At 37.7% G+C, this 27,780-nt stretch overlaps 1 protein-coding gene across 4 annotated transcripts in view; it reads left to right on the forward strand.

Moving 5' to 3' along the window:
- Positions 1-27,780, forward strand: part of OSBPL9 (oxysterol binding protein like 9) — a 165,619-nt gene that overhangs the window by 29,800 nt on the left and 108,039 nt on the right. For all 4 annotated transcript variants that reach the window (XM_024739330.1, XM_024739328.1, XM_024739329.1 and 1 more), the window contains exon 3: positions 27,686-27,764. In XM_024739330.1, the coding sequence (XP_024595098.1) occupies positions 27,686-27,764 (79 nt within the window). The remainder of the gene's footprint in view (positions 1-27,685; positions 27,765-27,780) is intronic.

Genomic DNA, 27,780 nt, shown 5'->3' on the forward strand with positions numbered 1-27,780 from the left:
ATTTTTATGATAACCAATTCTGACAGAAAGAAAAAAAATATTTTGACAGATTAATGGGAGTCTAAATTTAGTTTCGCTCCTTTACTTAATTGTTAGGGCAGGCAACTAAGGCTCAGAGAAAAAAAAAGAACTTCTCCAGGGTAACTCCAGAACCAGGACTAGAACTCAGTTCCTTTGGCCCATGATTTAATGTTGTATCCATGACTTAATGCACCTACTGATTTTTTTAACCTCTATTTTATACCCAGGGACAGGGGCTGGAAATTAAATGAGTTGTAGTGTTGGCAATAGCACAAACAGTAGAAAAAAACTGAAAAATCCCGACTTTCAGCTGCTTAGTTCTTCCTGTTCAACACTATTTAATAATGGTTTTTGTAGCAGTGATGTCCAATAGAAATATAATGTGAGCCACATATACATAATTTAAAATTTTTGTAGTAATCACATTTAAAAAGCAGGTGAAATTAATTTTAATAATATATTTTGTTTATGCCAGTATATCCAGAATATTATTTAAACAGGTAATCAATACAAAAATTATTAATGAGATATTTTACATTCTTTTTTTCATACTAAGTCTTTGGAATCCACTATGTCTTTTGCACTTATGGCACATCTTTGTTCAGATTAGTTGTACTTCAGGTGGCCTGTAGGCACATGTAGCTAGGGGCTACGTTATTGGACAGTGCAGGCCTATAGCTTCAGGCTGCTTTCAATTGCCTGTTCAATTTCCACCGTGGTCCAAATAGCTAAAGACAAGAAAGAATGCAGGCTTGGGGATATAATTTCTAGTACTCCATTGTATCTAAAGAAGGGCCTACCTCTATCATAACTTGGTAAATCAGCTTTTAGTGACCTTTTCTTCTTTCAAGCTCCTGTTGCTTTCTTTCTACCATCTTTTTTCTGCACCCTTACTTTTGAAGATGTAAATGTAAATATTTGGTAAACATACGATTGCCTTTATTAGCAGTAGTTAATTGGTAAAAATGGGAAATAACTGAGAAAAAAACCAAATTCTAATGGAAAAATTTTGGCACTGAGATAGGAGTAAGTATGGTGAATTTACAGGATGGAAATGAGACAGGCTTGTTTTGAACAGATGTTGTATATGTGATAGCATAAAGATTTTTGAAAATTCAGCTTATTATACTGTTTACTGTTTTTTTTCCATTCCTTTGGTTTTGCTTTTGCCTTCTTGGTTTAATTGCTTTTCTAACCACTTGCCATTGACCTCAGTCACCCCTCAGTCTGGTATGAACTGCTTTCTTGGCTTGAGATAGACTCAATGGTGAGACTTTGGCAGAGCTGCAGCGAGACAGCTCTTCAGTCGAATTCAATCTGGATGTGGGCCGCTGTCTCATTGTTACATTTAATGTGCTATTTTTTTTCTTTTAAATATAGCTTAATTAATTATTAACCCTTGTGACTACCATCTAGGTTAAGAAATAGAATTTGACCAGTTACCTCGGAAGGCTCTCTATGTGCCCCATTCAAATTACAGCCACCTCCCTGTCTCTTATAGTAACCATTGTTCTTTTATAGGAATCACTTCTTGGATTTGCTTTCCTAAATTCTATATTTTATATTACCCATTTAAAAAAACTCGATATCTTTTGTTTGCAGTTATGTATTGAAGAATCCAGACCCTTTGACCTGTAGGAGCTTTCCATAATGTAGATTTTATTGATTGCATACTGGTGCAATTCAGCGTGTTCCTCTGTCTCTGCTTTTCTTGCAAATTGGCAGGTGGATCCAGAGACTGGATCAGACTTAGGTTTGATCCCTTTGGCAAGACTATAGGCAGTGTTGTGTTCTTTTATCAGTAGACACATGATGTCTGGTTTTTGCTCTTTATTGATATTAGCAACTTTTTTTTTTTTTCCGGCTGCGTCACACAACTTGCAGGATCTCAGTTCCCCAACCAGGGATTGAACCTGGGCCATGGCAGTGAAAGCACCGAGTCCTAACCACTAGGCCACCAGGGAACTCCCAGATATTACCAACTATTGATGCTCAGTAGCTAGATCCATTTGGGGGTTGCAAAATTATGATATTTTATCATTTTGTTTTAATTTTTATCAGAAATAATTATATAAGGAAACATTTCTCTTCATCTATTATTTAATTACCCAGTGGTACAGTTCAAATAGACAGGATAAATAAATGCTCGATCATTTCCTTTTACTTACTCAATGTTCAAGATAATGAATTGACTTAAAACAATACTCATATATATATCTATATATCCAAAAGAATTGAAAGCACAGCCTTGAACTGATATTTGTATACACATGTGCTTTTCTTTGAAGTGTTACTCACAATAGCCGAGAGGTGGAAGCAGCCCAGTGTCTATATGATGGATAAATGGATAAACAAAATGTGGTATATACATACAGTGGAATACTGTTTAGTCTTAAAAAGGAGGAAGGAAATTCTGACACATGCTACAACATGGATGAACTCTAAGGACGTTGTGCTGTGTGAAATAAGCCAGTCACAAAAAGACAAACATTGTTTGATTCTACATATATGAGGTACCTAGAGTTGTCAAATTCATGGAAACAGAAAGTAGAATGGTGGTTTTCAGGGGCTGAGGCAAGAAGGATTAGGGATTTCTTGTTTAATGGGTACAGAATTTCAGTTTGAGAAGATGAAAAACTTCTGGAGATGGATGGTTAGGGTGGCTGCACGACAATGCGAATGTATTTAGCAGTACTAAGCTGAACACTGAAAACTGTTAAAATGGTAAATTTTATGTTATGTGTACTTTACCACAATTAAAAAACTCCCACCATTTATTATCTACAGTTCTGTAGATCGGACATCTCAGAAAGATTCTCTCCTTGTTGAAATCAAGATATTGGCCAGGCTGGGCTCTTATCTGGAGACTCTGAGGAAGACTCCAAGGCGAGAATCTGCTCCTAGGCTCATTCAGGTTGTTGGCAGAATTCAGTTCCTTGTGGTTACAGGACTGAGGTCCTCATTTTCTTGCTGGCTGTCAGCTTGAGATCTGCTCTCAACTTCTAGAGGCTGCACATATTCCTTGTCATGTGGCCCCTCCATCTTCAAGTCAGCATGGTGCATAGAATCCTTCTAGTGCTTTAAACCTCTCTGACTTTTCACTTATGCTACCAGCTGCAGAAAACACTCCGCTTTTAAAAGACCTCACATGATTAGAATAGGTTACACCCACCAGATAATCTTTTTGCCATGTAATCACTTCAGTGATTACTCATCCTGTACATAATCACTGCAGTAACATTTCATCATATTCACAGTTTCCACTCACACTAAAAGGGGAGGAGAGAATACAGGGGCAAGGGTCATTTGGGGGGTGGGTATTTTAGAATTCTACCACACAGCATGACAAAGAAGAACTAGACATACCTGTGTTTGAATCTTATTTTTGCTCCTTGCTTTGTTGACTGGAAGAGGGAAGCTATCTGTAAGCCTCCTGAGCTTGACTTTTCTCTCCTTTAAAGTGGGGATTATAATACCCTTGCAGAATTTTGTGAGGATTAGGCACTTGACACATAGATGGAAGCTGTAAATTAGTAGTGTTCGTGTGTGTGTGTGTGTGTGTGTGTGTGTGTGTGTGTGTGTGTGTGTGTGTTTTAAGAGGTTCTGTGGTAGTTTCAAGAAGCAGAACTGCCATTTGGTTTCCTATTTAGGAAATATCTGGAGAGTTTGTTTGCAATATAGGTTCCCAAGTCCCACTCTCTAGAGATATACTGTTTTAGAACTGGGTCTGAAACCCTTATTTTTAAACAGATTCTCCAGGTGATTGTGTTGTACAGCCAAGATTGGGACCACTAGTGTAGTAGAATCAGAGAGACCTGGAGCTGAATCTCACTCAGCTTACACTCCTTACTGACTCTGTGCCTTTGGGCAAATTTCTTAACCTCTATGAAAATAACATATAACTTGCAGCGTTGTGAGGTTTAGCAATTATGCATGTACAGAGTTTGGCACATAGTGTATATCCAATATATGATAACTGCTGTGGATGGTGATGACGATGATGACAGTGGTGGTGATAGACAATGCACCTATCATCTAGATTCCAGATGAGCTTAAAGAGCTGTCATTGACCTGTACCACAGATCTCTCCCCGCCTCTTCATACATCCCATCCTGTGTTCCAATCACCCTGTACTTCTTCATGTTTCCTCATTGCTTCTGACATATATTTTTCTTATGTCAGGAATGTTCTGTGCCCTTATTTGGTGAGCTCATCTTTAAGAGACTTTTCAAAAGGTGTTTCTTCATGAAGCGTTCCTGATCCACATCCTTCTAGCAGATTTGCTTCTCTTCCATTTGTCAATTATATCCATGATAGTACTTTTACATGGTATTACACGTTAAGTAGTCTGTTTTCCCCAGTCAATAGTGAGTTCCCATTCACTGTCATACGTGCCTGGTACACTGTAAGTAGGTTCTCAAAAAATGCTTATTGTTGATTTCATGTGTTTATAAAAATAAGGAATACATTTTGGGGAATTTGCCTCTACTATAGTTTACATACAAAAGAAGTATGGAAGTTATGTTAAACACAGCATGAGCCAGTGGTATGGATGTGTTTTATTTGAAAAAAAAAAAGCAAAATACCCATGTGGTTTTAGGCTACATGAAAGAAGATTAGGAAGAGGAACCAGCAGTTATTGAGGAAGCTCTTTGGATCAGTTACTGTGCTGGCTGATTTTCATTGACATTCCCATGCAATCCTCTCAGGCTAACGGTGTTATTTCATTTGACGAATGAGGAGACTGAGACTCAAGTTACATTTAGTAACTTACCAAAGTCACACAGTTAGTAAATGGTGAATCTGGGATTGAACTTGGGTCTGTCTCATTCCAAAACCGTGTACAGTCCATAATGTTACCAGGCTCCTCTTCTTCTGTTTTTTTTTGGTCGTACCATGCTGCATGAGGGATCTTAGTTCCCCGACCAGGGATCAAACCCGTGCCCCCTGCAGTGGAAGTGCGGAGTGTTAACCACTGGACCACCAGGGAAGTCCCTGGGCTCCTGTTCTTCTTGACTAGAAGAGTCAGTGCAGACGCTCCAACCTGATGCAAGGACATGTAAAACCAGTGGAGGAAAACCATTTCCTTCCCCTCTACTTTCTTTGACTGTATTGGTGGCAAAGTGTGGCCACTAGATGGTGCCCTTGCCTTGATGGAAAAGTAGAATATTGGTTGAGTCCTGGGGTCTGATTTTTTCTGTCCTGAGACTCACCAAAAAGCAAAACATCGACATTTCCACGTAAAATCTGAAAAATGGAGTAGTAGCATTAAAGAGGCAGTGTGGGGTAGAGACAAGAACAGACCAAAAATCAAATGGAATTCAAATCTGGATTCTGCCACTTACTAGCTTTGTGACTTCAGGCAACTCATCTATTCAGTTCTGAGTCCTATTTCCTTTAGCTCTGGAATGGGCTCATGTCATTTACTCATATAATTATGAATATCAAATTAACTGATACATTAAAAAGTATGGGACTTGCCTGGTGGTCCAGTGGGTAAGACTCCATGCTCCCAATGCAGGGGACCTAAGTTCGATCCCTGGTCTGGGAACTAGATCCCACATGCATGCCACGACTAAGATCCCGCGTGCAGCAACTGACCTGGCATGGCCAAAAAAAAAAAAAGTATCCAAACACAATGTTTGGGACTTAGGTTCTTTTTTTTTTTCTTTTTTACAGTTATAAGGGACTTAGGTTCTTAATGAATGGTAGTTACTGTTGTAATTAATAATTCCCGGCGAGAGGAACCAACATGGCGGAGTAGAAGGATGTGCTCTCACTCCCTCTTGTGAGAACAACAGAATCACAAGTAGCTGCTGGACAGTCATCGACAGGAAGACACTGGAGCTCACCAAAAAAGATACCCCACATCCAAAGACAAAGGAGAAGCCACAATGAGACGGTAGGAGGGGCGCAATCACAGTAAAATCAAATCCCATAACTGCTTGGCGGGTGACTCACAGACTGGAGAACACTTATACCACAGAAGTCCACCCACTGGAGTGAAGGTTCTGAGCCCCACGTCAGGCTTCCCAACCTGGGGGTCCGGCAACGGGAGGAGGAATTCCTAGAAAATCAGACTTTGAAGCCTATCGGAATTTGATTGCAGGACTTTGACAGGACTGGGGGAAACAGAAACTCCACTCTTGGAGGGCACACACAAAGTAGTGTGTGCATTGGGACCCAGGGGAAGGAGCAGTGACCCCATAGGAGACTGAACCAGACCTACCTGCTAGTGTTGGAGGGTCACCTGCAGAGGTGGGGGTTGCTGTGCCTCACTGTGAGGACAAGGACACTGGCAGCAGAAGTTCTGGGAAGTACTCCTTGGCGTGAGCCCTCCCAGAGTCTGTCATTAGCCCCAACAAAGAGCCCAGGTAGGCTCCAGTGTTGGGTTGCCTCAGGCCAAACAATCAACAGGGAGGGAACCCAGCCCCACCCATCAACAGTCAAGGAGATTAAAGTTTTTACTGAACTCTGCCCACCAGAGCAACAGTCAGCTCTACTCACCACCATTCCCTCCCATCATGAAACTAACACAAGATCTCTTAGATAGCCTCATCCACCAGAGGGCAGACAGCAAAAGCAAGAAGAACTACAATCCTGCAGCCTGTGGAACAAAAACCACATTCACAGAAAGATAGACAAGATGAAAAGGCAGAGGGCTATGTACCAGATGATACAGGAAATAGCCACGCAAGTCCAGGAAGCGCAGCAAGCGCAGCAAGATAAAGCCAAGGAGAAACATGCTGAGACACATAGTAATCAAATTGGCAAAAATTAAAGACAAAGAAAAATTAAGACTGGAAGTGAGGGGATGAAAAAAGATATTCCATGAAAATGGAAATCAAAAAAAGCTGGAGTGGCAATGCTCATATCAGATAAAATAGACTTTAAAATAAGGTTACAAGAGACAAGGAAGGACACTATGTAATGATCAGCGAATCAATCCAAAAAGAAGATATAACAATTATAAATATTTATGCACCCGACACAGGAGCACCTCAATACATAAGGCAACTGCTAACAGCTCTAAAAGAGGAAATTGAGAGTAACACAATAATAGTGGGGGACTTTAACACCTCACTTACACCAATGGACAGATCATCCAAAATGAAAATAAATAAGGAAACAGAAGCTTTAAATGACACAATAGACCAGATAGATTTAATTGATATTTATAGGACATTCCATCCAAAAACAGCAGATTACACTTTCTTCTCAAGTGTGCATGGAATATTCTCCAGGATAGATCACATCCTGGGTCACAAATCAAGCCTCAGTAAATTTAAGAGAATTGAAATCATATCAAGCATCTTTTCTGACCAAAACGCCATGAGATTAGAAATGAATTACAGGGAAAAAAATGTAAAAACCACAAACACATGGAGGCTAAACAATATGTTACTAAATAACCAAGAGATCACTGAAGAAATCAAGGAGGAAATCAGAAAATACCTAGAGACAAATGACAATGAAAACACGATGATCCAAAACCTATGGGATGCAGCAAAAGCAGTTCTAAGAGGGAAGTTTATAGCTATACAAGCCTACCTCAAGAAACAAGAAAAATCTCAAATAAACAATATAACCTTATGCCTAAAAGAACTAGAGAAAGAAGAATAAACAAAAACCAAAGTTAGCAGAAGGAAAGAAATCATAAAGATAGGAGCAGAAATAAATGAACTAGAAACAAAGAAAAGAATAGCACAGATTAATAAAACTAAAAGCTGGTTCTTTGAAAAGGTAAAGAAAATTGATAAACCATTAGCCAGACTCATCAAGAAAAAGAGGGAGAGGACTCAAATCAATAAAATTAGAAATGAAAAAGGAGAAGTTAGAACAGACACCACAGTAATACAAAGCATCCTAAGAGACTACTACAAGCAACTCTATGCCAATAAAATGGACAACCTGGAAGAAATGGACAAATTCTTAGAAAGGTATAACCTTCCAAAACTGAACCAGGAAGAAATAGAAAATATGAACAGACCAATTACAAGTAATGAAATTGAAGCTGAGATTAAAAATCTTACAACAGGGCTTCCATGGTGGCACAGTGGTTGAGAGCCCACCTGCCGATGCAGGGGACATGGATTTGTACCCCAGTCTGGAGAGATACCACATGCCACAGAGTGGCTGGGCCTGTGAGCCATGGCCACTGAGCCTGCATGTCCGGAGCCTGTGCTCCACAACGGGAGAGGCCACAATGGTGAGAGGCCCGCGTACCTCAAAAAAAAAAAAAAATCTTCCAACAAACAAAAGTCCAGGACCAGATGGCTTCACAGGTGAATTCTATCAAACATTTGGAGAAGAGCTAACACCCATCCTTCTCAAACTCTTCCAAAAAATTGCAGAGGAAGGAACACTCCCAAACTCATTCTATGAGGCCACCATCACCCTGATACCAAAACCAGACAAAGGTACTACCAAAAAAAAAAATTACAGACCAATATCACTGATGAATATAGATGCAAAACTCCTCAACAACATACTAGCAAACAGAATCCAACACCAAATTAAAAGGATCATACACCATGATCAAGTGGGATTTATCCCAGAGATGCAAGGATTCTTCAATATACACAAATCAATCAATGTGATACATCATATTAACAAATAGAAGAATAAAATCTGTATGATCATCTCAATAGATGCAGAAAAAGCTTTTGACAAAATTCACCACCCATTTATGATAAAAACTCTCTAGAAAGTGGGCATAGAGGGAACCTACCTCAACATAATAAAGGCCATATACAACAAACCCACAGCAAACATCATTCTCAATGGTGAAAAACTGAAAGCATTTCCTCTAAGATCAGGAACGAGACAAGGATGTCCACTCTCACCATTATTATTCCTCATAGTTTTGGAAGTCCTAGCCACAGCAATCAGAGAAGAAAAAGAAACGAAAGGAATACAAATTGGAAAAGAAGAAGTAAAACTGTCACTGTTTGCAGATTACATGATACTATACATAGAGAATCCTAAAACTGCCAGCAGAAAACTACTAGAGCTAATCAATGAATTTGGTAAAGTGGCAGGATACAAAATTAATGCATCTCATTAAGAAATCTCTTGCATCCCTATACACTAATGAGGAAAAATCTGAAAGAGAAATTAAGGAAAGACTCCTATTTACCCCTGCAACAAAAAGAATAAAATACCTAGGAATAAACCTACCTAGGGAGACAAAAGACCTGTATGCAGAAAACTATAAGACACTGATGAAAGAAATTAAAGTTGATACCAACAGATGGAGAGATATACCATGTTCTTGGATTGGAAGAATCAATATTGTGAAAATGACTATAGCAAAGCAATCTACCCAAAGCAATCTACAGATTCAATGCAATCCCTATCAAATTACCAATGGCATTTATTATGGAACTAGAACAAAAAGTCTTAAAATTGGTATGGAGACACAAAAGACCCGAATAACTAAAGCAGTCTTGAGGGGAAAAAAACGGAGCTGGAGGAATCAGACTCCCTGACTTCAGACTATACTACAAAGCTACAGTAATCAAGACAATATGGTACCAGTACAAAAACAGAAACATAGATCAATGGAACAAGATAGAAAGCCCAGAGATAAACCCATGCACCTATGGTCAACTAATCTATGACAAAGGAGGCAAGGATATACAATGGAGAAAAGACAGTCTCTTCAATAAGTGGTGCTGGGAAAACTGGACAGCTACATGTAAAAGAATGAAATTAGAACACTCCCTAACACCATACACAAAAATAAACTCAAAATGGATTCGAGACCTAAATGTAAGACCAGACACTATAAAACTCTTAGAGGAAAACATAGGAAGAACACTCTTTGACATAAAACACAGCAAGATCTTTTTTGATCCACCTCCTAGAGTAATGGAAATAAAAACAAAAATAAACAAATGGGACTTAATGAAACCTAAAAGCTTTTGCACAGCAAAGGAAACCATAAACAAGACGAAAAGACAACCCTCAGAATGGGAGAAAATATTTGCAAATGGATCAACAGACAAAAGCTCAATCTCCAAAATATATAAACAGCTCATGCAGCTCAATATTAAAGAAACAAACAATCCAATCCAAAAATGGGCAGAAGACCTAAATAGACATTTCTCCAAAGGAGACATACAGATGGCCAAGAAGCACATGAAAAGCTGCTCAACATCACCAATTATTAGAGTAATGCAAATCAAAACTACAATGAGGTATCACCTCACACTAGTTAGAATGGGCATCATCAGAAAATCTACAAACAACAAATGCTGGAGGGGGTGTGGAGAAAAGGGCACCGTCTCGCACTGTTGGTGGGAATGTAAATTGATACAGACACTGTGGAGAACAGTATGGAGGTTCCTTAAAAAACTAAAAATAGAATTACCATATGATCCAACAACCCCACTACTGGGCATATACCCAGAGAAAACCATAATTCAAAAAGACACATGCACCCAATGTTCATTGCAGCACTATTTACAATAGCCAGGTCATGGAAGCAACCTAGATGCCCATCAACAGACAAATATATAAAGAAGATATGGTACATATATACAATGGAATATTACTCAGCCATAAAAAGGAACGAAGTTGAGTCATTTGTTGAGATGTGGATGGATCTAGAGACTGTCGTACAGAGTGAAGTAAGTCAGAAAGAGAAAAACAAATATCGTATATTAACGCATGTTTGTGGAACTTGGAAGAATGGTATAGATGAACTGGTTTGCAAGGCAGAAGTTGAGACACAGATGTAGAGAACAAACATATGGGCACCAAGGGGGAAAGCCGTGGGGAGGTGGGGATGGTGGTGTGTTGAATTGGGTGATTGGGATTGACATGTATACACTAATGTGTATAAAATTGATGACTAATAAGAACCTGCTGTATAAAAAAATAAATAAAATGAAATTCAAAAATATAAAAAAAAAATAATTCCCACTGGTAAGATGAATTTCAGATTTTGAAGAATCTTATGGGGTCTTAGGAATCGCCCTAGTAATCAACAAATATATTGTGAGTTTTTGGAAACTGTTAATCCATGTGTGACTTAAAGTAACTCTTTTTTTATCCAATGCTTCATTCACTGAGTACTTCACTTCATTCACTGAGTACTCCATATATCAAGTGTGCTGGTCATCAGAGTTGACTGATTCCCTGAGGGATATGTCCTCTGTATTCTCTTCTTTTAGTCCATCACAAGAGAGTTCAGCAGTGTACCATGATAGATTATTAATAGTTTTAGCACTGACTTCTTCCAGGGCTTTATTTTAATGATTCTACATTATTTTTTCATATGTTAACATCTGTGGCATTGGGATACATTTTATAATCATTGATGTCTTAGAATGGTTACAATTAGGTATTTCTAGGTTAATGTATAACCTTAAGAATGTCTTTCCCCCTCATCCTCTTAGATCTGCATCCTTTTGTCAATTGTTTTATCATTTCATTATGAAAAAATACTTTATTGATTTATGCCTTTTTTGTTAATTCACTAGCTTTTGTGGAAACATCATCTCTTCTCTGTGAATTTGACCCTGAAAATGTCCTTTCTTGGGCAAGATGTAAACATCTGTTTAATCTCTGTGATTGGTACATAGATGTCATTAGTGCTATATTTTCTGAATGTTTATAATATTTTATGACTATAAATTAAAAATTTTTAAAGTGATGGAAAAAGGTATTCCAGGAAAATATTAACCAAAAGAAAGCTAGGAAATAGTATTAACATCAGAAATAATAGACTTCAAGTCTTGCTTGGATTGATTTCAGAAAGTAAACCTAAATTTCATTCCAGTAATTGTATAGCCTTGCAAGTTTTGCAGCTTCTAAATAAAAATCCCTGGGAATCTAATAATGAAGTGTTGGTGGTTAATAAATAAATTAATAAATAATAGACTTTAAGAAAAAAATTTCAGTTGTATGGAAAAAGAGAATGCCCCAAACCCAGTGTCACATACATAACATTCTCTGACAGCAATGGAACAAATTAGAAATCCTTTATAAAACAGTAGCCACATGCCACCTCACACACATACTTGTAAATAATTCATTGGTAAATGTAGAAATTATAATGGAAATTATGAAATATTTAAACCTGAATGATAATCAAGGTACACATGTTAAAACTGCATCTAAAGCAGTCTATGATTTATAATCTTAAATGAATATATTATAAAACAGAGATTAAAAATTAATGAGCTAAGCATTATATTAAAAAAATTAGAAAAAGGGCTTCCCTGGTGGCGCAGTGGTTGGGAGTCCGCTTGCCGCTACAGGGGACGCGGGTTCGTGCCCCGGTCCGGGAGGATCCCACGTGCCGCGGAGCGGCTGGGCCCATGAGCCATGGCTGCTGAGCCTGCACGTCCGGAGCCTGTGCTCCACAACGGGAGAGGCCACAACAGTGAGAGGCCTGTGTACTGCAAAAAAAAAAAAAATTAGAAAAATAAAAAAGTAATGATAAAGAAAGTAGAAAGAGAAAATAAAGGGAATATTTAGACCAGAGTCCGTTATTAATGTAGATGTCAAAATCTTGAGCAAAATACAGTAAACCATACCCGGTAATGTGTAAGCAAAAAGTATTATGGCCAAACAGAGTTTATTCTAGCAATACTAGGATGCTAATTTTATAATTAATTAAGATAATTTACCATAGTAATAGACTAAAAAGGAAAATTACATAACCATCTGAATAAATGCAGAAAAAGCAGTGAATAAAATGAAACATGCATTCAAGATCAAACAAGTTAGGAATAGAAGAGAACATTCTTTTTTTTTTTGTTTGTTTGTTTTTTTTGCGGTACGCGGGCCTCTCACTGTTGTGGCCTCTCCCGTTGCGGAGCACAGGCTCCGGGATGCGCAGGTTCAGTGGCCATAGCTCACGGGCCTAGCTGCTCCGCGGCCCAGACCGGGGCGTGAACCCGTGTCCCTTGCATTGGCAGGCGGACTCTCAACCACTGCGCCACCAGGGAAGCCCAGAAGAGAACATTCTTAACCTGATAAGGAGTATTTTCTAAAATGCTCCAGTGTTCTTAATAGTGAAATAGTAGAAGCATTCTCTTTAGAATCAGTAGCAAGGCAGAGGTGCCTGCTTTTGCTGTTTCTTTTTTTTTAAACTGAAGTATAGTTGATTCATAATATTATGTTAGTTTCAGGTACACACCATAGTGATTCAGTATTTTTTCAGATTATATTCCATTGTAGGTTATTTCAAGATAATGACTGTAATTCCCTATGCTAAACATTATATCCTTGTTGCTTATCTGTTTTATACATAGTACTTTGTATCTGTTAATCCCATACTCCTAATTTGTCCTTCCTCCCTTCTCCCCTTTGATAACCGCAAGTTTGTTTTCTATATCTGTCTGTTTTACACATACATTTATTTGTAATATTTTTTAGATTCTACATATAAGTAATATTGTACAGTATTTGTCTTTCTCTGTTTGCCTTATTTCACTATGCATAATCTCTGGGTCTGTCCACGTTGCTGCAGATGGCAGTAGTTCATTATTTTCTATGACTGAGTAATATTCCATTGCATATGTATGTGTGCGTGTATATATACATACATATGTATGTATATATATAAACATATACCACATCTTCTTAATCCAGTTGCCTGTTGACAGGCACTTGAGTTGCTTCCATATCTTGGCTATTGTAGATAGTGCTGCTGTGAACATTGGGGTGCATGTATCTTTTTGAATTAGTATTTGTTTGCTGGATTGCATGGTAGTTCTATTTTTAGTTTTCTGAGGAACCTCCATACTGTTTTCCATAGTTGCTGCACCAATTTACATTCCCACTAACAGTGTACAGTGGTTCCTTTTTCTCCACATCCTCTCCAACTTTTGTTATTTGTAGACTTTTTTGATGCGAGGAGTGAGGTGATATCTCATTGTGGTTTAGATTTGCATTTCTCTAATAATTAGCAATGTTAAGCATCTTTTCATGTGCCTGTTAGCCATCTGTATGTCTACTTTGGAAAAAAGTCTGTTCAAGTCGTCTTTGATTGAGTTGTTTGTTTTTTTGTTACTGAGTTATATGAGCTGTTTGTATATTTTGGATATTAACCCCTTGTTGGTCACATGATTTGCAAATACTTTCTCCCATTCCATAGGTTGTCTTTTTGTTTTGTTGGTGGTTTCCTTTGCTGTGCAAAAGCTTTTAAGTTTAATTAGGTCCCATTTGTTTTGTTTGTTTTGCTTTTATTTATTTTTGCCTTGGGAGATTGGTCTGAGAAAATATTACTACAATTTATGTCAAAGAATGTTCAGCCTATGTTCTCTTCTAGGAGTTGTATGGTTTGTGATCTTGCAGTGAGGTCTTTAAACCATTTTGAGTTTTTTTTTGTATATGCTGTTAGGGAATGTCATAATCTCATTGTTTTACATGTGACTGCTTGGTTGTCCAGTTTTCCCAGCACCACTTGTTGAAGAGATTGTCTTTTCTCCATTGTATGTTCATGCATACTTTGTCATAGATTAATTGACCGTAGGTGTGTGGGTTTATTTCTGGTCTCTCTATTCTGTTCCATTGACCAATGAGTCTGTTTTTGTGCCAGTACCATGCTGTTTTGATTACTGTAGCTATATAATATGGTCTGAAGTGTGGAAGGTTTATACCTCCAGCTTTTTTCTTTTCTCTCAAGATTGCTTTGGCAATTCAGGCTCTTTTGTGGTTCATGTGAATTTTAGGGTTATTTGTTCTAGTTCTATTAAAAATGCCATGAGGATTTTGATAGGGATTGCTGCTTCTCTAAATATTGTACCCCGGAGGTCCTAGGGAATGCTATAAGAGAAGATACAATAGATATAAGGTTTGGAAAGAAGAATCAAAATTAGTACTTGCAGAAAATGTTTCTGTAATTGTGCTAGGGGCCCTGGCAAACATATAACACAAGAATAAGAAACAAAAGAATTTGAAGAAAAAGGATTGGAAGTGAGGAATAAACATTATTGATGTTTGCAAATGATATGATTGTCTACATTAAAAAAATCCACAAGAATCTAAATAAATACTATTTAAATGTCTCACCTTCAGCAAAGCTGTGTGGTGTGGCCAAATAAATAAAAATTTAAAAAAATTTAAAAAGAATTCTATTTAAATAGTAACAAGAACTCTAAGTCACCTAAGAATATATTTTATAAGATAAATACATTCCTTTGATGGATAAAAAATGTAAACATCGTTGAAAGACTACAGGAAAATCTGAAAATAGATAAAGCTATCTCATCTTCTTGCTTATTAGACTCAATATCATGTGTATGTTTATTTCTCCTAAATTAATCTATAAACACATGTAATCCCAGTCAAAAATATCAGTTAGGCTTAAAAAAGAAGTTGACAAGATGATTCTAAAAGTCATTTAAAATGGTAAAGGGGCAAGAAAATTTTCAAGAATAAGGAGTCGGGGGACTTGCCATTCCATATGTTAAGACTTTTTAAATGAAACTATTGTAAATTAAAATAAGTATGATATTATTAGTATAAGGGGAAGGAAATAGATCAGTGGCATAGAAGAGAAAGCTCAGAAACAGAACCACACATCAATGAGAATTTAGTATATGACAGCATTATAAACCAGACACTATCACTCAGTAAATGAAGCTGGATCAATTGGCTGCCCATATGGAAAAAAATAAAATTATTCCCTACCTCATGCTATGCACAAAAATAAATTCCAGAGGTATTAAAGGTATAAAATGAAAATTTATACTTATAAGAGTTTATAGAAGAATGTCCTTATAGTATCAGGATAGAGGAGGATGTCTTAAAACACAAACTATGATAGGAAAGATTGGCAGATTTAACAACATTCAAATTTTAAAACCTTTCAACAGCAACAACAAAAGACACCATAATCAAAGAGAAAGACAACCATTGGGCAGGAGAGAAAATATTTACAATGCATATAGTTGACAAAGGATTAATATCCAGAATATATAAAGAATTCCTACAAATCAAATAGACAAAAAGAAAATCCAAAGAACACATACAAATCAGTAGAAAAGAAAAAAGAATGCCCAAAAAGAAAATGTACAAAGGATACACTCAATTCATATAAGAGGAAATAAGAATGGCAATAAATATAACTAGATTCTTATTCTCAGTAATTATCAGAGACTCTAAATTAAAAGTTCAGTAAGATAGTATTTTCATCAGTTTGCCAAGGATTTTTAAAGTCTGATTTTATCTAGTGTTGGCCAGTGATTGGGTATATAGGAACTCTCACACAGTGCTGATGGGAATATTAATTGGTACAACTGCTTAGGAGAGCAGTTTTGTAGGTCTTCAGTAAGGTTGAAGGTAAAACTGATTCTACATAAAAATGGAACTCTCTTCCATTTCAGAGGGTTTGCTTGACATTTTCTTGCAGAAGTGTTGCAGAAGTATTGCCAGGAGACATATACAGTGATGATTATTGCTGCATTATTGGAATAGGAAAAATAAAAAATAACCTAAATGTTCTACACAGTGGAATTGAGACATTGTGGTATACTTATATAATAAATACTATATAGCAGATAAAATGTACATACATATTCTCAACATAGATAGTATATGTGTGTATATGTATGTATATACATATATATATACACACATACATATTCTTGACATGAAAAGTACATATATATATATTTATTTATTTACTCAACATGAACAAACCTCAAAATAATATTGAGTGAAAAAAGGAAAGCAAATTGTTCACCACTCTATTAGTCATCAGAAAATTCAATAAATACTTGTTGAAACAATGAATGATGCTGAAGTGGGGGCATGCAGCAGTGTCTTTCGTGAGCAGGCTGGACCTTAAGCTTTCCTGCTTCCCTCTATATTGTTGACTCTTCTTTCTCCCCTTTAAACTATGTGCTCTTGCAGGCAGAGATATATCTTATTCCTATATATATCCCCTGGCTGTTATTGCTCCTGGCCCAGAATAGGTATTTAATAAGTATGTTGAAGTAACTAGTGAATATTGCTTATTATACCTATGCCCTGTTAAAGAACGGCCTTTGGATCAGGAGTTGCAAGACCTGAATTCTCCTGTCTTTTAGTTGTAGGACCTTGGGCAATTTTTTTTTACTTCTCTGAGTCTCGGTTTTCTAATTTCTAAAGAAAAGTAATACCTGTTCTGCCTAAATGTGTTATATGAAAGTAAGATCATATACCATAAGGTCATATAATGTAATAATGTAAGAATGTTGTATGAATGTAAGACTTCTAATATTTCAGCAGTGAGGGAAAGTATTGGTTGTAGAGTTGCAGTGGGAGTAGCTGTGCTGTGTATTCTTAGCACTGTCAACGTTCCTTTTAGGAGCTGTGTGAGCAATCTGTGTCCCAGAGGAGTCATCATTCCTTTTTTATTATCTTTGGAGCCAGTTTACCAGTTTACTTTTTTCTTCTTACAAAGGGAGATTGGCCCTAAAATAGCCAGCGTTCTGTTTTTTCCCAAGGCATGAGAGCAAAACTATCTTTCTGTCTTTGGTACCAGAACTATGATTCATGTCTGAAGTATGTTTGTGTGTATATAAGAAAGGAAAAGAGGTAAAGTCAGGAAACTCAACTGATTTCATGACTCCATCTTCTATTACTTTCTGGAACCTGGATAGTGTGACCTGGAGCAGCAGGCACCTTGGTGAGCCCAAGTACTGGCAGAACCTGAAATGTTGATCATCTGAAACCTTCAGAAGAAAAATCATGGAAAGTCTTTGAGTGATATATATGTTTATTATGTTGGCACAATGGGTCATAAAAGCAGGGACAAAGTAAAAACTTTGGTATATTGATGGGTTAGCATAACAAAGAACTTTGGTTAATGATAGAGTATTATTCCATATATGGATTAGCAAAGGGAGTTTGCTTTACCAAATGTAAAAGATAAATAGTATAAACCCAGATAAGGGGAGAGGAAGGATGTTTGGTGGAAGAGAGCTTGGGGAATTGGTAAACCTCAAGCTGCCCAACTATAGAATTTCATGAGATGAGAGGTAGGCATGGAGCAAATCACTGAGGGCCTTTGGGCTAGGCCATGATAGAGTGACCATATCCCCTATAGCAGGACACTCCTGAGAATAAAGGGGGTTCTATTCATTATTATGCTAAGATAACAGGAATAATCTGGAACTGTTGCAGGTAAACCAGGTTATACAGTCACATTATTTGAAGGTAAAGAACAGCCACTGATATGATTACATATCCTATGAGGAGTGGGAGGTTAAAATAAATTTTAGGCAGGAGACTTGGACAAGTCTGAATAATAATCTCGACTGGAAGGCACTGAGAGAGGTGGGCCATTTGCTCGCTGAGGTTGTATAATTGAGAAGGATTGTTGGTGTTGTTTTTGTTGTTGTTAGAGAGTGTAAAGTCTTGGCACATGTAAATGAAGTTGGGAAGGAGCCAATAGAGAGGGAGAGGAGTTGAAAATTGGTACAGTAAGAGATCTGAGGAAAGGTAATAGGCACCTTTTCCATTATGACAAGTGGAAAGGAAGCAAGAGTGGGTATAGATGCAGGCGAGTCTTTAGGTGGGAGGGCATAGCAGGTTTAGAGTTCCTACCTGATGACTGCTTATGCTGTTGAGGGTTCAAGGAAGGTAGAGAAGATTTTAAATAGCTACAGCGGACAGTGAAAGGGAGACCAATAACAAGACAAGGATGCCCCCCACTACCCCTGTATTCAACATTGCCAGCCACTCTAGGGTCAGTCTTACACGAGGCAGCCCTAGCCAATGAATAAAGCAAGAAGAATAAATATAAGGTATAAGGATTGGAGTAGAAGAAATAAAACTGTTATTATTCATAGCAGCTTTAATTAAGCGTACAGGAAATCCAAAAGAATCTGCAGATACTATTAGAATTGATAAATGAATTTAGCAAGGGTACTGGATGCAAGGTCACTATACAAAAATAAATTGTATTTCAATATATCAGCAACTAGTAATTAGAAAATGATTTTTAAAGAATAGAGAACATTTACCATAGCATCAAACATTAATTACTTAGAAATAAATATTAATAGGGGGGACAAGACATTTACTCAGAAAACTATAAACACTGAAGTTAAAAAAGACCTAAATAAGTGGCAATCCCAGTTTGTTCCCAGTCAGTCCAGTCAGTATCCTAATAAGTGCATGTGTGTGTGTGTGTGTGTGTGTGTGTGTGTATGTGTGTGTGTGTGTGCGTAACTTGTTCCACTGCTGACTCTAAAATTTACAAAGGGCCAAGAATACCCACTTTGTTAAAAATTTATTTATTTTTCTTATTAGTCATCCATTTTATACACATCAGTGTATACATGTCAATCCCAATCTCCCAATTCATCACACCCCCACCCCCACCCCTTGCCTCTATCCCCCCTTGGTGTCCATACGTTTTTATCTACTTCTGTGTTTCAATTTCTGCTCTGCAAACCGGTTCATCTGTACCATTTTCTAGGTTCCACATTAATGCGTTAATAAGATATATGTTTCATTTTTTGTGCCAGTACCATATGGTCTTGATTACTGTAGCTTTGTAGTATAGTCTGAAGTCAGGGAGTCTGATTCCTCCAGCTCCACTTTTTTCCTTCAAGACTGCTTTGGCTGTTCGGGGTCTTTTGTGTCTCCATACAAATTTAACGATGTTTTGTTCTAGTTCCATAATAAATGCCATTGGTAATTTGAAAGGGATTGCATTGAATCGGTAGACTGCTTTGGGTATTATACTCATTTTCACAATATTGATTCTTCCAATCCAGGAACATGGTATATCTCTCCATCTGTTGGTATCATCTTTAATTTCTTTCATCAGTGTCTTATAGTTTTCTGTATACAGGTCTTTTGCCTCCCTAGGTAGGTTTATTCCTAGGTATTTTATTCTTTTTATTGCAGTGGTAAATGGGAGTGTTTCCTTAATTCCTCTTTCAGATTTTTCCTCATTAGTGTATAGGAATGCAAGAGATTTCTGTGCATTAATTTTGTATCCTGCAACTTTACCAAATTCATTGATTAGCTCTAGTCATTTTCTGGTGGCATCTTTAGGATTCTCTATGTATAGTATCATGTCCTCTGCAAACAGTGACAGTTTTACTTATTCTTTTCCAATTTGTATTCCTTGTATTTCTTTTTCTTCTCTGATTACTGTGGCTAGGACTTCCAAAACTATGAGGAATAATAGTGGTGAGAGTGGACATCCTTGTCTCGTTCCTGATCTTAGAGGAAATGCTTTCAGTTTTTCACCATTGAGAATGATGTTTGCTGTGGGTTTGTCGTATATGGCATTTATTATGTTGAAGTAGGTTCCCTCTATGCCCACTTTTTACAGAGTTTTTATCGTAAATGGGTGTTGAATTTTGTGAAAAGCTTTTTCTACATCTATTGAGATGATCATACAGATTTTATTCTTCTATTTGTTAATATGGTGTATCACATTGATTGATTTGTGTATATTGAAGAATCCTTGCATCTGGATGGAATGTCCTATAAATTAAATCTATCATCTATTGTGTCATTTAAAGCTTGCTTACTAATAAAGTTTCCTTATTAATTTTCTGTTTGGATGCTCTGTCCATTGGTATAAGTGAGGTGTTGAAATCCCCCACTATTATTGTGTTACTGTTGATTTCCTCTTTTAGAGCTGTTAGCAGTTGCCTTATGTATTGAGGTACTCCTATGTTGGGTGCATAAATATTTATAATTGTTATATCTTCTTCCTGGATTGATTTGTTGAGCATTACATAGTGTCCTTCTTTGTCTCTTGTAACATTCTTTATTTTAAAGTCTATTTTATCTGATATGAGTATTGCTACTCCAGTTTTCTTTTGATTTCCATTTGCATGGAATATCTTTTTCCATCCCCTCACTTTCAGTCTGTATGTGTCCCTAGGTCTGAAGTGGGTCTCTTGTACATAACATATATATGGGTCTTGTTTTTGTATCCATTCAGCAAGCCTGTGTCTTTCGGTTGGAGCATTTAATCCATTCACGTTTAAGGTAATTATCGATATGTATGTTCCTATGACCATTTTCTTAATTGTTTTGGGTTTGTTTTTGTAGGTCCTTTTCTTCTCTTGTGTTTCCCACTTAGAGAAGTTCCTTTAGCACTTGTTGTAGAGCTGGTTTGTTGCTGCTGAATTCTCTTAGCTTTTGCTTGTCTGTAAAGCTTTTGATTTCTCCATCAAATCTGAATGAGATCCTTGCTGGGTAGAGTGATCTTTGTTGTAAGTTCTTCCCTTTCATCACTTTAAGTATATCATGCCACTCCCTTCTGACTTGTAGAGTTTCTTCTGAGAAATCAGCTCTTAACCTTATGGGAGTTCCCTTGTATGTTACTTGTCATTTTTCCCTTGCTGCTTTCAATAATTTTTCTTTGTCTTTAATTTTTGCCAATTTAATTACTATGTGTCTTGGCATGTTTCTCCTTGGGTTTATCCTGTGTGGGACTCGCTGTGCTTCCTGGACTTGCATGGCTGTTTCCTTACCCATGTTAGGGAAGTTTTCGACTATAATCTCTTCAAATATTTTCTCGGGTCCTTCCTCTCTCTCTTCTCCTTCTGGGACCCCTATAATGTGATTGTTGGTGCATATAATGTTGTCCCAGAGGTCTCTCAGACTGTCATTTCTTTTTGTTCTTTTTTCTTTATTCTGTTCTGTAGCAGTGAATTCCACCATTCTGTCTTCCAGGTCACTTTCCATTCTTCTGCCTCAGTTATTCTGCTGTTGATTCCTTCTAGTGTATTTTTCATTTCAGTTATTGTATTGTTCATCTCTGTTTGTTTGTTCTTTAATTCTTCTAGGTCTTTGTTAAACATTTTTTGCATCTTCTCAATCTTTGCCTCCATGCTTTTTCCGAGGTTCTGGATCATCTTCACTATCTTATTCTCAATTCTTTTTCTGGAAGATTGCCTATTTCCATTTCATTTAGTTGTTTTTCTGGGGTTTTATCTTGTTCCTTCATCTGGTACATAGCCCTCTGCCTTTTCATCTTGTCTATGAATGTGGTTTTTTTTCCACAGGCTGCAGGATTGTAGTTCTTCTGCTTCTGCTCCAGGAATACCCACTTTTGACCCCTGTCTTCTCAGTCAACAAAGAGACCCCAGTAGAAATTGCAACTTTTTCTCACCTGCCATTCTAGGGAGAACTGGCTATGACCATGGTGTTGATGTTGATTTATAATTTAGAAAGGCCAAGAGAAAAATGTTGGAGGACTTACTACATCTGATACCCAAATGTAAAGGTTTCTAGAAGATAACATAGGAGAATATTTTCATGGTCTTGGGATTGGGAAAGAATTCTTAAAGAAAATACAGAAAACACAATCATAAGGTGTAAAACCAATACATTTTACTACATTAAAGTTAACTCTTCATGAACAGACATCATTATGAGAGTACAAAGGCTGGCAACAGGGTGGGAGAAGATTTGTGCCTAATTCATAACCAGTGAAGAGTTCACGTCTAGGATATATAAAAAACTCCTACAGATAATTAGAAAATAGTAGTCCAGTCTATTCAATAGGCAAGAAACTTGAACTGTTTCTCTTCAAGAAAAGAACAAGAGGATAGTCACATGGTCACAAATATGAAAAGATACTGAACTTCATTAGTTATCAGGGAAATATAATTGGGACCACTACAAGTTACTAGCACTCACCTGACAGAATGACTAAAGTAAAGTGTTAGTGAAGGTGTGGAACAGTTGAAACTTTCATACACCTTTGGTTGAAGTATAATTGGCAAAGCTACTTTTGAGAACTGTTTGACAGTGTCTATTAAAATTAGCATGTGGGGCTTCTCTGGTGGCGCAGTGGTTGAGAGTCCGATGCAGGGGACACGGGTTTGTGCCCCGGTCCGGGAAGATCCCACATGCCGCGGAGTGGCTGGGCCCGTGAGCCATGGCCACTGAGCCTGCGTGTCCGGAGCCTGTGCTCCGCAATGGGAGAGGCCACAACACTGAGAGGCCCACATACCGCAAAAAAAAAAATTAGCATGTGCATACCATATGACCTAACAAATTCACTCCTAGACTGTGTCTAATAGAAATATAAGCATATACATAACAAAAGATGAATAAGAATGTCATAGCAGCATGATTCTAATAACCTAAAACTGGACACAACATAAATGTCCATCTGCAGTGAAACTGATAAATTGTGGATATTCATACAAACGAATACTACATACAGCAATAAAAATGAACAAACCATTGCTATATGCAACATCTTTGATGAATTTCACAAACATTATGTTGAGTGAAAGAAGTCAGACACAGAAGAAAATATGTTGTATGAGTCCATTTGTATGAAGTTCAGAGACAGACAAAACTAATTTTAATGTTAGAAGTAGAGATACTATTTACCTTTGGGATGGAGGACAAGGCTAATGATTAGGACAGGGTACAAGGAGAGCGTTTCTTCATTGAGCTTGTACGGTTATGATTTGTGTATGTTACCTTTCCATATAAAGTTGTTTTCAAATGATGTATGTAAAATGCTTATCACAGTGGCTGGCTCATTACTGCCAGTTCAATAACTGGCAGTGTTAACTTTTTACTATGGTTTAGTTCTCTGTGATGACAAGGTCTAGGGCAATGGTGTCTAGTAGAATTTACTGCAGTCATTAAAATGTTCTGTGTCTGCACTGTGTCGTTCCATAGTCTCTATCCACATGTGACTATTGAGTATTTGAAATATGGCTAAGGAATTTATTTAAAATTTTAGTTAATTATAATAAAAATTTAAATACCCACATGTGACTAATGGCTGTCATGTTGGATATGATATGATATCCAGGTCTAGGGAATTGCCGTGAGAATGAGTGAATGAAGGAGAGTGGTAATGATGTTTATTTGAGTTGAATAAATCAAGAAACTGAGAGGCCAGAGTGTCAGATGAATTGTGCCTCTGTACATTGAAGAATGCTTAGGGTAATGGCAAGACTGGATTGGAGTGTGAGGTTGTAAGATAGGTTCCAAAGTCTTCAAAGAAGCTTTTGGATAGAGGAGGGGAAAAATATAATGGACCAGGAAAGAATACTTTTCCATATAGGCTGTCAAAGATACTTAGGTAGAAATGTTTCTGAAGCACAGCTTAGGTAATAAAGCGTCATTGAAGGAGAGAATTTTAAGAAGGAAGTGGTCAGGGGCAGCAGCAATGCTTCAGAGTGGTGTTATATGACAAAACTCTAGAGTAGTAAAGTGGTCATTGAAGACCTGTGAGAGTGAAGCTTGGTGCAGAGGTGGGGAAGGAAGCAATTGCTGGGAGTAGATGAAAGGTTAAGGTGTGGGCAATTTTCAGTAAGTTCCTCTGTGAAAGCAATAAGAAAGGAGGTGGTAGCTAGGGGGAGATGTGGGGGTTTGCTTTTGTTTAACAAGTGGTGGGGGATTGAACTTGAGGAAGGACGTGAAAAAGTGAAATTTCTTGGTGTTTTCTTTCAGTGTATGGAAGAAATGTTGAGGCTGAGTACATATAGGATCTCTGTGAGGTGAGGAGGAAGTGGCTAGGTGATGACAGTGGAAAGGTTGGTTGGGCCAGATTTTGAACAATCTTGAATGGCATTATGAAGAAATGTTGACTTTATCTAATAGTTCATGGAGAACCAAGGAAAGTTTTAAGTATCTGGGTCTCCTGTAAGAGTCTGTGCTTTATAAATATTACTCTGGCAATAGCAAGGACTGTGGACTAAAGGTAGCCAGACTTAAAGAGACAGATTGCTTCATCAAGCAAGAAGTGATGAAACCCTGAAATAGGGCCGTAGCAATTCATAGGGTGGAGGAGAGTTGGTGAATTTGAGATTATAGTTCAGAAGTGGAATGAGCACAACTTGTGGTAATGGAATAAAGGAGAACAAGTATTAGAACCGAGAGGTTTCTATCTGAATTGACTAGGTCTAAACTGGTGAATTTACGTTAAGAAGGAACCCGAGTTTGGAATTGTGGTGAATTATATAACAGTTTTGTTGAGATATAATTCACATACCATACAATTCACCCATTTAAAGTGTGCAATTCAATGTTTTTAGTGTATTCACAGGGTTGTGCAACCATCACTACAATCGATTTTAGAATTTTTTCATCACCCTGTAAAGAAACTCATACCCATTAGCAGTCATTCCTCATTCTACCCCACCTCCTTCTCCAGCCCCTCAGCCCTAGGCAACCACTAACCTACTCTTGGTCTGTATAAATTTGCCTATTTTGGGCATTTCATGTAAATGGAATCATACAGCATGTGGTCCTTTTTGACTAGCTTCTTTTATTTAGCATGTTTTCAAAGTTCATCCATGTAGAGATCACTTTTGCCTTATATTATGTATACTCACCTCTTTACATGTTTTATCTCCTCTACTGGAGACATTATTGTTATATATTCCAAGGCTGTATCTGGCACATATGCTGTATTTAATTATGACTCAACAAATAATTGATACATCATAAGTGAGAAGGCTAACTCCATTAACCATATAATAAAGTTAACCAGAATGAGTTGCTCCCACACGTGCTTACCCACTAAGGTGTGTCTTTATTTGCTGTCATGGAATAAGTAGGTACCATACCAATGGTCTGGTTCTGCCATTAACTCTGTATGACCTTGGGTAAGTCATTATACTCTAGCTACACTTTCCATATGTGAAAATGGGGATAAAAATCCCTACCCAATATGATACAGAGGAATAACTAAGGTAATTCAAGTTGCTGGGATTTGGATAGAGTTGGGGTTCATCCAGACAGCCTCTGAGAAGAAATAAATACATGTTTCCCTTCCTATCTGAAAGAAGAGTGTTCTTATGAAACCTATTGTAAGGCGAAATGGGTAAAGTGAAAAAGCAATTACCTTAGGTTGCAGCTTCCTAACAGATACGCAAAATAAGTAGAGGTAAAGCCCAGATGCTCACAGACACAGTTCAAAGCTGTGGCAGCTTGATGCTGAGTGTAGTTCCTGGGGAGGGAGTTCGGCGGTTCTACTCTTGCTATTTGGCGTGAACACTGCCTCTGTAACGGCTCAGGGCAAAACAAATGCTGAATGCGAGTTTCGCTTTTTACCTGTTTTCTGGAAATTTTCCAGATTTCTTTTGGTAAGTGAAAACAGGTACAGACGTACAATGGGGTTACATACCAATAAACCTATTATAAATTGAAAATATCTTAAGTCAAAAATGCATTTAATGCACCTAGCCTACTGAACACCATAGCTTAGGCTCACATATCTTAAACGTGCTCAGAATACTTATGTGAGCATACAGCTGGGCAAAATCATCTCACTCAAAGCCTGTTTTATAATAAAGTGTTGAATAGCTCATGTAATTTATTGAATACTGTACTGAAAAACAGAATGGTTGATTAGGTACAGAATGGTTGTCGGTGTATCTTGTTCCCCCTTGTGATCACGTGGCTGATGGGGAGCTGCTGCCCAGCATCATGAGAGAGTATCACCACATATTGCTAGCCCAGGAAAAGATCAAAATTCAAAATTCAGAGTACGGTTTCTGCTGAATGTGTATCGCTTTCACACTATCGTAAAGTTGAAAAATCGTAAGTCAAACCATTGTAAGTTGGAGACTGCTTTTGTGAAAGACCTGCATTAGAATAGACAAAGTGACATAAAACGAACTTTTGGAAGGGGTGGTGGTAACCTGTAAATGTTTGCCTCTATTACCTAATCCTCCTGGGATAGGAGTAGCCTTTTTTTTCATGGGATTAGGTATCTTGGCCCCTTAAGTCCTTTCAATCCCCATTTACAAGGTCCTAGTTTTGTCTGTTGCATACTGCTTGTTTTGTCACCAACCTGGAGCATTACACCTGTGCCATGTTCTCTACCTATTCTCTCTGGAATACTTAAGACACTTATTTCTTAAGGACACTGACCAGTAGACTCCCTATTTTGCATAGCTTCATGTTGCTTTCCTAATTCCTGTTGTCTTAATATGCTGCATATAGTTGAATACCAAAAAGAAAAAGTTTAAAACCCACTCTATCCACCTTCCTGAAACAAACAACTTATAAATGCAGGCCTACCTTACCCCCCCCACCCCGCTTTTGGAGAGTTGTTCATGCTTTTATTTAGAAAACATATACTGAGTGTGTACTTGAGTGCCATGTATCAAAATGAATAAAGTAGTCCTTGACTTCCAAGATCTTGTAGCGGTTCAGTGGGAGAAGGCAGACATAGATAATCACAGTATAATGTGGAAGTGCAGTAGCAGAGCCATGGACAGGTGGTTTTGAGAGCGTACCTTGAAGAAGCCACTGGGACAGTGTTTTGAAGCAAGTGTCGCCTGGCATTTCTGAACTAACACATATAACACAGAAGCAGCCTGATGAAGAGCACTTGTGTTCTTGGAGCCTCAGAACAACCCGGTGACTCCCATTTTAGAGAGCAATCTAAAGCTCTGAAAGGATCAGTGGCTGGCTCTTAAACAGATTCTAGACTCAGCTTCTATGTTTATCCCCTCCCCCTCCACCATATCCATGCCCCTTAAGCAAGGGTAGAAAGTACCCTTACAGAGTACTACAGTGCCCTGCCATCCGCTCGTTTAGTTCTTCCTCCTTAAGCAAAGCTAGAGTCTCAGATTCCCCTTTTCTGTGTCTAGCCTGCTTCCAGTGTCGTCGGTGCATTGAGCGTTACAGGGCTGTAGCAGTAGTGAATATTGCTGATGTCATTGTTTGCCTTATTGGGATTTTGCTCTTTGTTTCACAGGGAGCTGTGATTGGTATAGACGATGAGGACGACAGCACCTTCACAATAACTGTTGATCAGAAAACCTTCCATTTCCAGGGTGAGCTGAAAGAAAA

The sequence above is a fragment of the Neophocaena asiaeorientalis genome, unplaced genomic scaffold, assembly GCF_003031525.2.
Source record: "Neophocaena asiaeorientalis asiaeorientalis breed wild unplaced genomic scaffold, Neophocaena_asiaeorientalis_V1.1 scaffold138, whole genome shotgun sequence".
Lineage (NCBI taxonomy): Eukaryota > Metazoa > Chordata > Mammalia > Artiodactyla > Phocoenidae > Neophocaena > Neophocaena asiaeorientalis.